This window comes from Trichogramma pretiosum, unplaced genomic scaffold (assembly GCF_000599845.2).
Source record: "Trichogramma pretiosum strain Unisexual culture from Peru unplaced genomic scaffold, Tpre_2.0 scaffold64, whole genome shotgun sequence".
Taxonomy (NCBI): domain Eukaryota; kingdom Metazoa; phylum Arthropoda; class Insecta; order Hymenoptera; family Trichogrammatidae; genus Trichogramma; species Trichogramma pretiosum.
The window spans coordinates 337,378-349,333 of NW_019641692.1; the positions used below are offsets into that span (position 1 = coordinate 337,378).

An 11,956-nucleotide genomic window follows, 5' to 3' on the forward strand; every position below is an offset into this window, starting at 1 on the left:
TCTGTGCTGCTGCCACTGAGCTTGTGTACTGCTATGTGCGTGTGTGTATTTATACGTATTGGGCAAGGGTGGCGATGTCCTGTAAGACTGTACACGAGCCCTCGTGCTTTTGCACACGTATACGCGTACTGTGGCTCGTTGCGTGAACTGTATACATTGGCAGCCAACGTCAGCCACGTGCTGTTGTTGATCCAAGTGCGACCTTAACGAGGTGAATACGCAGATTTTGGTATAGCCACGCATACACTCGAACAAGGATGGCTTTACATATCGGAGCTGTATATATTTATCGTACAGATATTCGAGTGTTGGTAATGACTGTCCTGCTACGCCTCGTGCGTATGGCTAAATTACGAATAATCGTAATAGATTCACTGCGCTGCCCCTGATACAGTGGAATTTCATTTTTTGTACTATTCAAGAAAGAAAAGATGAGACAAATTGTATCGGAATCGAGAATCTCTGAACAATCTGCTTCGAGTATCGATTTTGCGGTGGCAATTTATAAATTCAACACCTGCGAATTCACTTTTATATCCAGAGCTTAAACTCGATCTCTCTCTTTATATATCCGAACGTAAACGACGCGATAAAAAGACTTTCGAGGCAGTTTTATTTAAGTATATCGTCAGGCGCGCGCGCGCGAGTCGTTTCGCTACGACGAAATTTTCGCTGATTAGCCGCAACGAATCGATTTTTAAATAAACCATTACGAGCGAGCCGGGCAAGCTGTGCAAAATCGACTATTATCCACGAAGCTTCTCTACGATCATTGAAACTATCTTAACCGTTGTGAGTTCTTATTTTTCTCTACGAGAGAGGAAGAGTACGACGTCGCAGCCTTGAGATTTTCTCGTCCCGCGTAAAGGTAATTTTACTCAATTTAAGTCGAATCGAATCGCTCGATTTTCTCGCGCAAAACAATGCGTTATCTCGCTTGAATTTCAACTTCTAGTTTGGGGGTACAGCGATCGACAAATCGAGTATTTGCTATGCATCAAGTTGGTGACGATGATAACAACGACAAAGAGGAGTCGACGAGTGTCACAATCTGCCTCTCACGCGTTCTTATAAATTTATATCGCGTTTACGGCTCAATTTCAGAGTTTTTTCCCTTGCATTTATGTATAAATATATTGATTGAAACCTTTTCTTTTATCTCTGCGTTCGTTTCTTGACACTTTTTCAAGTTTATTTCTCACTCTCATCCGAGCTGTGCATGTTTCTCTTTGTCTTTCCGACAATGCGCCGCGTGTGCACATACTGTACTAGACGAGCGTATATTTTCTATCGCAAGGCTAAGCTGTCTCTATTTTCTAGTTGCACGCACGATGTGTGGTGACAAGTGGAAGAGCGAACAAAAAAAAAAAAAATAGTAAAATAGATCCTGAGATTGCAGCGTGTGTGGAAGCAAAGAAAATGCAATTTACCAGTGGTGGAAAACGATGTTTTGGTGAGTGTCAATGGCGTGAGGTGCAGAGACCTCGATCTTTTTTTTCCGTCGTTCGTTTAAGTACAGCTGCACATGGACGTACTGTAAGAAAGAAAGAGAAAACGACGAAAAAAAAGGTAAACTGCCGGAAATTTCACTTGTTCAAGGGTCAACGAATCCAGAGGCTGCGGAAAATTTCGATAGGAAATCGGATCTGTGATAGTTGGCAGTTGTTGAAAATTCGCGCGAAAAATAATATTTTTTTCATTTTGAACTTTGTTTTTATACGCGTCAGGAAACCGTATAAAAACGCTCGACGAATCGTCGATTGATTGCATCCCGCTCAATTTTATTTTTTTTACTAAATGCAATATATTAACCGTTGGCGAGGCTGTATTGACCGCAATTTTATTATATACTCTGTACGCGTCAACTGCCAGCCTTTATACATACCTCAAGGCTTTTATTGCTCTTTACAAACACTCGTCGAACAATAGCCCTTTCACAAGGGCTGAACTATATAATCGCATCATTTTGTTTGAAAGTGTGTACGGTACGACTCGGTACATTGGGAAAGCCACTTTACGACGTCAAAACCGACCGACCGAGGTGTGCGCGTTGCGATTCGCCTATTTCGGATGCATGTGTGTAATGTGCATGTGTGCATGCGTGCATGCGTGCATGCGCCTACGGCGACGCGACTTATGCGTTAAATTTACGGACCTGCTCGCGCTGGGCCACATAATATATAGCAGGAGGTTACTCTCGTCGACCCTGGAAATCTTGTTTCAGCTGACAAAGGTAATTCCCCAAGACTAAAAGTAATTATACGATTTTGATGAAAAAGAGAGTCACCATAAAAACCACTCATGATGAAATTATTTTTCCACTCGACTAACGAGTCTTATCGTATTAATAATCACATACAAATCGAGTACTCGTTCGTTAATGAATTTGCTCGGCCGATCGGGTCCGCAGTCGGGCGAAAAATCGCTTTAATACAACTTCCCGCCCTTGCCCGATTGCAGCACGCTTTTGTATCAATTTAAATTAATTAAAAAGTTTTCAACGAAATTCCTCGCGCGACCGTTTATTGCCATAAGTTATATACGTACTTAATGTATTACGGGTGTGTTATACAAGCTAGAAGGAGGCAGCTTCGTCGAAAGCTTGTGCCTCGAACGCGTGTGCCTCCCCCGCGACAAAGTTCCACGTCCAACGTGACGAGACTGAGACGTTGCTGCACCAGTTATGCAGCCGCGTCGAGTAATTAGCGGGAAATAATAGCTCCAGACAATTTTTCATGCTCGATAACTGGAGCCTTATGAAGCGAGACTGCGTATGTTTTCGACGTCGCCTTACAAGAGAAACGTTATCGGATTGAGTACTGTTATTTATAATTGCGACTGTGCGATTAATTAATTTTTACAGATCAAATTACATTTTGCGGTTTTGTTTCATACAAGTCGATCGTACTCTTTGTTCGATAAGAATTTTCGATAAATTATTGACCCATTCGTATCCGCGCACCTATTCAATTATTTGCAGTCTCGAGTCAAGAAATAATTCCGTCTCCGAATAATTCACGTGATCGAGTGCACCACGTGTTTGATGGAGCTGACAGGATGAAAGTTTAAGACTCGAGCTTTTCAAGCCACTCAGTGACATTTTTCGTATGCACGTGTAGTTTCGACACAGCTGCGTGTATCGGATATTGTAATTTTACATTTTGAGTGTCACGCGGTACTTTTTCGAATCGAAAAATTGAAAAAGAAAGTAAAAATAAGGTAATGCAGTCGACGATTGCAAAGTCGCAATAATAATTATGTTTTTGCAACAGACTTGCACGAAAATAAAGATATTTATCACTGAAACATTTTTGGGTACTCATCGTTTATTCTCGGAAAATACACGTGGAGATACGAATCAAATGACAACGAAATCATTTTGAGAGCAAAAACGTCTGTATACTGACGATAACAGAGGCAACTATTTTCGCATTAGCGATGAAAGACACACGCGCCTTTCTTTTTTTTTGTTCTCCTTCGTCGTCGTCGTAGATACTATCCTAGTCTACGCGTCGGGTCATCCAGTCGCGAATGAGGCCAAAAATATTAGCAATACGAGTTGCCTCGCATTTCATACTTGCCTTATAATGGTACAAAACTTGTCCGGCGTACGTGACATTTGAAAGTGGGGGAGAGCAGCTGTCACAGCTGTCAAAGAATATATACCTTGAGTACAGTTTTTTTTATTATATGCACGACTTCTTTTGTAGGGCGATTATATTGGAAAATGCGTGCTTTTCAGTGAAAATGTACTTAACAATTTGATAATTCTTATTTTTAAAAATATATTCTAGTTTATTTTATTTTTATAAAATTAATGGGAAAACGGGAGATTCGATCCTTCATTCGTACGAATAATATTGCATCGTGGCTTCAGTAAAGTAAAATAATATTCGTAGTCAACAATTTGAAATATTTTTCGATGAAACGTTTCAGTCTACAGATACAAAATTCACTGACTTTTCCGTACGAAATCTTATACATTTAAAAGTGAAACTCGAGAAGAAACCCACACGAGCGAGCAATAAGAAAGGTTGCAGTTGAAATCTAAAATTGCACCGGTCACTTTTTTCTGAACTCGGGGGTGCAATTCGATCGAACTCGCTCGATGCCCTTCCCGTAGTCTGCACGCGCTGATTTTATATGCGAAAACTAATGCGAGGAGTATAATAGTCAAGCGCAGCAAGAGTCAAGAGTATCTGCACGAGGAGTGTTCACGGTCCTCAGTTACAAACGCACACACACACACACACACACACTTGGATATACAAAGCACGGCTGTACGCTACACGCGCGAGCGTCAACTGAGCGAAAACCGATCGCGTCACTTGATTACGTTAACTGCTCACGTAGAAGTGATTTCGATCGCTACGGCGGCCAAATTAATGGCTTTTTTTGCCCGTACGTTTACTATATACCGTTTGCGTCTACGAGAGTTCTAGATGTTATGTTTATATTGGATACATTATAATGCGTTCTGTAACGGCCGTGTGTGTCTGTGTGTGCTTCCATATAATTAAAAGACGATGTGAGACGATGTAAAAAAAAATAGTGAATTCGTTTCATTTTCACAGTGAATATAAGATAAATATTTTTATTGAAAACAAAAATCGAATCTATCATCGATAATGAAATTTATGAACCATAAAATTTACTATTAAATCGAACGTATCTTTATTTGATAATCATCCAACATTATTATGAGAGAGTCTTATTTATTCTGAAAATGACGCACATTTGCCGATATAATTTTAGTTTTACGAGTTCGAATGCACATCTCCGCGAGAAATTGACTCTTTATTATACGTTTGCATTGTAAGCTCACAAACCGCTGAGCTTAATTTTCAAGACTTGTTTTTTACGCGCTCGACGTTGAACGACGCTTTATTATGATGTGCTTACGTGGGTAAAAACCTCACATTCAAAGTACTCAAGTTCTGCGAAGTCTCGAGGCGATCGTCGACTCGCGTGACTATTGCGGCGGCGCATTATTATTATATGTCAGTCGTAAATAACGGTATCTAGACAGAAAAGTATCCATATAATATAGCGGATACTAATTTTCCAGAATCGTCTGAAGAGCTTTTCGACCTTTTGCCATCTGGCAATTAATGCTTCAAACAGGAGAATGAAAAAAAAAGGGATCGATTCATCAGGGGTGAAAAAAGTGCCCTACACCGCCACTAACCACGCGCACGAACACGTATGTCGCGTCACTGTGATATATCGAAGTTCGTTCTCTAACCTTCGATACATTCTGTGAAATAGCCTTGCTTTTTTTGTCTCAGATCAGGTGCATATAAGCTTGAAGAATAACACGAGTATACTGAAAAAATTTTGCACTGGATAATAGATCTCTACAGCGTGAATACATCTTATATTCATCAAATGAACAACTATTTATGACACAGTGAACAGAAAACAGTATACTAATATTTTGAAGGGAATCATTTGTCACTGTGACAAGAATTTGGCTTCACGCGTGACGGTATATTGCGATATCGACAATGCACATGTCAGAACCACCGTAAAGCCAACGCTCGAAAGCAATTACGGCTACGCATGGCACTATTTATTAGCTGGCTGGCTATAACATATATGTATACAAAACGGATAAATTAATTTTTTTCCGTGTAAACTTATTAGAAACTGTATCATTTGATACACATATTCATGCTTATAAAGTCATTGAAACAAATCGCCACACTGTTGTTACTAGGCATAACTGATAAGCGATATTTTTGTTACCTTTGTAAATAATATTGATAAGTACAATAAATCACGACTATTTTACTGCAATATTTTATCAATCTTTTTTTTTTAAATAACAAAGTTTTTACAATATTTTCGAATATTATAAAGAAAATAGGCTCGTTTATGTAAGATTTTACTTAAATATAGTCCAATCGTCTAATCGTATAATCTATCTAATATAACTAACACTAACTAACGTACACTGATAAGGAAATCTTCTCATCTCTGAGTCTCATATTCTGATAAAATTTTTCGATATTTACTAATATCCGATTTAAAATCCCACGATGCTTAGTTGGATTCTACAGACATTAGGGACTATTTTAAAATTTATTTTTTATTTAAAAACATTAGCTATTATTATTTACCTCGAAAAGGAATGACGTGTACCACTTTAATGACTTTAACGTCTATTAAACTCCCAAAGGCCCAAAGTTGATATATATTTACAGAGACAAGCAGTTGTTAGAGATATCCGAAAAATTGAGTTCCTTAAGGAAGCAAAAAAAATCCATAGGTAATCTTTGACTGATTTTATGACTTTTTTGTTCTTTGCATTTTTCACTTGAATTCATTAAAATTGCGAAGATTTTTTATAAAAAGGGAAATTATTTAAAAATTGATTTCAATGCCAAATGGATTGAATTGAATACAGGGAGCTTCAATATTATAATATAACCTATAGGTAACAGTTGGAGACCCCAAAAAAAGTACTGGTATCCACGTAAAAATTAATGGAACTACAAATCTTAGGTGAGGAGGTTTCCTTGTGATTTTCCTTTTGAATTACTCTTGATGTACAGCTTTCAACAACTATATCATTTATGACATAATATGCATAATGCCCATACGATGCGTTACTTTCTCTGTCCTATTGTGACTTTTTGAGCTTAGCTTCACTCGCACTGCGTAATATATGTATACGATACAGCTGCAGTATGTAACGTTTCAAAACGTGCGTATTAAAAAGGGATTTGAGCGCAAGAAGAAAACTACGCGCTATAACGTATGGATATGCGTACTGCAAGCTCCGTTTTGTTCAACGGTGCGAGAGCAAGAGCACGTATGTGTGTGTGTATGTATGCATTTCGTTGCAGCGCGCAAATTTGCAATTCCAAAGCGACTTTTTCTTTCGCGAGAGAGAAAGAGAGAGCTCATGATGTTGCGAAAGCTTCCATTGCTATATACACAAACACATATACCTTCCGAGCAAGCGTCCACCTGTAAGGGTTGCTCACACGTGCATGCGTGCCTCACACGGATACGCTTGTGGAATATAAAAAAGCTGCACGAGCCTGCACAATACCCGCATCGTGAATAAAGAGAGACAGTTGCTCTCTCTCCCTCTCTCTCCTCCTCTTTCTCTTCCTCGCGAGCTTTCATCTTTTTCTCTTGCGGAATTACGTCGAATTAATCTGGCGCTCAGTATGGCGCGTGATGTATATGCAGCTGCGTGGGTGGGGCGCACGAGGAAGGTTGAAGAAATTAAAACGCATAATGTGTACGCAAAAACAAACATCGCAACGCACCGTGTTCGTGGCAAGCTCGAGAGAGATTGCAGAGCTATGAAATTATTGTAATGTGCGGTCCACCATAGGAGTGCGTGTTGTGCAATTTGGATATTCCATGATGATTGCTGCAGCAGCGGGGGAGGGGCATATATTTTTCTTTTTACAATTAATAGTCTTTTCTTTGAAATTTGAACGGTTGTAAGGGGAACAAGATCATTGATTTAGCTCAACTGAATGCATGCATGGTGAATTCATGTAGAATTTATTTTTATTTTTATCGTGCTTTCAACTGAATTCAAAATTTTTTTTATCTTTACGAAAATACTTTCTCATTTGAAAAAAACCGTTCACAGGCTAATTCAATGTGTTCAACTGATGTATAACACTGCTATGAATGATAAAGATCGGATGATCTAACGAGTGACTGAAAAGAGCGAGCCAAGAAATACCAAGCGTGGATTAAATTTTAAATCATGTGCGATGGCTTTTTTGCAAAACTTTTGCCCCTTTCGAGATTCTTGTGAGTTGTGGGCGATTTCAATTTGCAATGGCTGCATAATTAGAGTCAAGAGACGAGCCACAGAGCTCACCACTGCAGTAAGGGACTTTCAAGTATTAAGCGTTCGACTCCGAGCACGCGCACGCATGCACTATTTAATTACTTTTACAATTTCTTCCTCGAATAGTTTTGACTTTTCGAAAGAAATAAAACGAGCAGTTTGAATAATAAATCGCTTGCGGAAAATCCATATATATCTATATACTGAATAGCTAAACAGTAAAAAGTCACTCGTTCGATCCGAAGCAAAAAAAAAAAAACAGTCGCAGCTAGCGCAGGAATGATTTCATCGTTTCAATTCCATTTGAAGACTGTATGCTCCGGCGTGCGCCCGCTCGCATTTTATACTATATACCGCGTGCTACTTTTACTCTCGTATATACATATGACGGCAAGTAGTAAAAGTACGAGTACGGTCAGTCAGAGATGCGTATACCGCTCTGAAACGGACGCATCGTTTATTACTTTCTTGTTTGTTGGTTTTGGTTTTTTCTTCGTTTTTCTTTTCATGAAAACACACTCCATAAAATAGAAACATTTTTTTCATTGCCACTATTTGTACAATCAGTCGCTACGGCATACGACTAAAATATATATGTATAAGAGTGAAAAAAACCTTTGCAGGCTCAGTTCTTCAAAAACAATGCGGATCAGAAGAAATTCTTTGTTTCCGGCATACCGATATTTCTCGTTGCAACTGTAACTCTCTTTTTATCGATGGATAATAACTCCTAGGCTCGTGCGCTGACTATCGTACGGCGTGAAACAACCGATATCGCACTTTTTACAATTATCAATCCCGTGGTTTCTCTTTTTATTGCTTTTTTTTCGTTATCGCGCACTTTATGTTCTCACATTGTTTTGCTTTTTCTTTTATTTTTGCTTTTCTTTATAATACATTGAAGTGATTATTCCACACAAATGACATTGCCGAGATAGAATAGATTCTCGAGCTTGGATTAATTGGCAGCTATCACGAAGAGAAACTTAGCGATAGCTTGGCATATCAATTAATGCGCTATACACGCTTGTAGGTATGATTTCATTGTCAAAGAAAACCAACATAAAGCTACCTCGATAAAACCGCTACGTTTCGGGCATGCAGCTAAACGTTTGACGCACGTAGACCACCTAAAAAATCACGATCCTCACGCTGGTAAATTCAGCACAAAAAGCTCATCCAAATCCTTATGTACTCCAAAGGGATTCGAGAGCGAGTACGACTGAACAAATACGTGCCTGCTCAACAGGGACATATGAAAAGAATGGCTACCGTGTATATACGCATGTAACATTCGCACGCATGTATGAGGTCTAACACGTATCGCTGTAAGTGCATGACTTTGAAACTGCACGCGCGTAAAAGTTCGCGTTGCAACTCAAAAAAACGGAATCACGCACACGAGGCTGATATTATACTCTCGAATAATGTGTAGCTGTTGGTTAATGTTTACACGCGATGTAACTGTATTTAGGAATTGCAATTTTATTTTTCTCATTAGCACATCATTATTATAAGCGCAGATTGCACTAATTGAGAATTAGCAAAAGTATGCATTTACGTATTGAAATATTTATTGAGTTCAAAATTCAACAAAACCAAATATCAAAGAGTCGATCGACACAGATCTAGAAAATTTTGTTTACTTTTTATTAATATTTTTTTGGTCATCATAAATGTTGATGAATAATATAAATTTTTCTTTTCTACCCTCACAAAACCTTGCTACTTTATCCATCGCCAGTTCAAGGCTATTTCATCCATCGATAAATCCACGTTCGACCTCTGCCTCGAATCGATAGCATTTATATTCACAATATGAAATGAGCCAGATATCACGCACTAAGCCAGTTCTTACATAAATATTCAAACTTTCTCGGCTAATTATTGCCTCGCATACACGCACTCGTAACGTACAGGGTCACATTTAATAATAAGCAAGATTTTATGCGAATTCACGGTAGTGTACAAAGAGATGCACGTGTAAAGGGTGGAAAGTATAATAATTTAAGGTATTAAAATACAACTGCGTAATATGTTGTCATCGAGTTTGATTCGATGCGAGCTGGCTTTATTGCGTGGCAATTTTATTCGTAAATCTATGAGCGATCAATAGTCAACCACAAATTCCTAATGTTGCAAATCAGTCTTTACATTACCGAATCTTTATGATGTCAAATTGCGTTATTTACTGCTATAGTTTGAATTGCTGTATCATCACCGATTCGAGCTGAATGGCAGGATAAAGCTTAGTTGCAAATTTTATGAATTTCTTTAAACGTAATGCAGGGAACTGTTACGTGTTCTTTTAAAATCGTGACTTAATAATAATGAGATGTGTTCGTGCAAATATACATTGAATATAAAACACACTAGAAATGTTTCCGAAATAAAATAAAAATATACATGAAATGTATTCATGTAGTTTGTATAGAAACATATGAATTTATCAAAAAAATCATATAAAATATACATTACAATTGCTTTATTTGAAAGAAAAAAAAGAGAGGTTTACAAAAGAGGGGGTTTACAAAAAGAAGTGGTTTGTAAGTTTTGATAAATTCAGCTTTACATACGTTCATCGCATATTTTATTATTACAATACATGAAGCTTTCAAATTGGAAAAAATCTTCTTTCGTAATTGATTGGGTCTTCGTTTAAATGATTTATCGAGTAAAAAAGACTTCTTTTAGTTGGTAACGAAAACGCTTTAAGATTCTTACAAAATAACGAAGTTTGCAAAAGATGACGCAGCGAATTGTAAGCTGTTATTTCTACTGATTTCATGTATTTTTTAGCTACAGACTCGATAATAATTCTACTTCTTAATTCTTTGTATTGTCATAAACTTTCTTTATGTGTCATGCTTTTTATTCACCTTGATAGTTTAAATTTTGAAGAAAATTGAGAGTCGGCAAGAGTAAAAATTACTTGTCAAATTAAATATTTCCAAGCTTTTTAATCTCCTAATTGATTGAATTATAAATATATTTTATAAATATGAATTATATTAAAATACATTACTTCATACTGTTGCATATTAGGCATATTAATGTAATACTGCATATTAGAGATGATAATGTAACATTACATTTCTACTTTTATTACAATTAAATTGGCCATTTTATGAAAGAATCGAAACTTATAATTAATTGTTAGCTTGTTTGTTGATCTACTTTCTAGTATCAGTTTGTCCGTGACTCCATAAGATAGTAACTCAATTTGAAAACGACCAAGAGGAAAAAAACAAAACAAAGCTACTTTGACTAACAATTATTATCAATATTCAATATAAAAATGGTGACGATTCTCCATCATGAACGCATGCTCACTTATTTTTTATGACACGTTATTTTTATCGCAATTGACGCATTAAAAATAAAGTAAATTATCGTATAAATAAATGTAACCGACAAGTTGACTGCAGAGTCTCTATTTGAGGTTAACAAAAAAGTATTCGCCATGAAAGCAATGTTGATCTTCGTATTAGTTTGCACTGGTAAAAAATCATCACAAAAACAAGCGAAGTTTTCGTTAATAATCGTTTTATTTTTGCCTTCAGTTTCAGTAACCTTTGTATCATGTCGCGAAGACGATTGTGTTTGCGACAATACCAAAGAGTATTGGCCAGTTTGCGGTAGCGATGGTAATACATATGCCAATAAAGGAGAAGTTAGATGTCATAATCAGTGCCATCCCGATGACCGTAAGTGGCATTGAGAACGATAGACTCAAAAATATTTTTCTTAATGTAACAAAAACATCGATCATAACTATATTACATTTTACATATACATTTTTTGTTTTATTAGATGTAAAGATCGTTAACCCCAACGGACCTTGTCACTGAATGTTTGAAGGAGATTTTTTATTGTTAAAATAAATAATGTATTATCAATAAATAAATAATAACATAAACTCATAACTTATCATGATGTTCATCGAAATATCAATACCAAATAGTCACTGATAATTTTATGTGTCAAATTTATATTTCGATTTTGACCAACTAGTATAACTTATCCTTAGACTTGTTTAGTTTACTTTCATTCGATTTCAATTCCTGCATGAAATTCATTTAACTTATGAGAACGTTGAAATTGTTAATAAATGAAACTGAAATTGCTGTC

The 11,956-nt window shown here is 36.9% G+C and overlaps 1 protein-coding gene across 1 annotated transcript; it reads left to right on the forward strand.

Annotated features, from left to right (window-relative positions):
* The first annotated feature begins 11,266 nt into the window (after positions 1–11,266).
* Positions 11,267–11,743, forward strand: LOC106656174. Its single transcript, XM_014376877.2, has 3 exons — positions 11,267–11,325; positions 11,389–11,532; positions 11,639–11,743. Exons 1-3 carry the CDS (start codon positions 11,289–11,291, stop codon positions 11,674–11,676), a joined length of 219 nt encoding a protein of 72 aa, XP_014232363.1. The 5' UTR covers positions 11,267–11,288; the 3' UTR covers positions 11,677–11,743.
* The last annotated feature ends 213 nt before the right edge of the window (positions 11,744–11,956 follow it).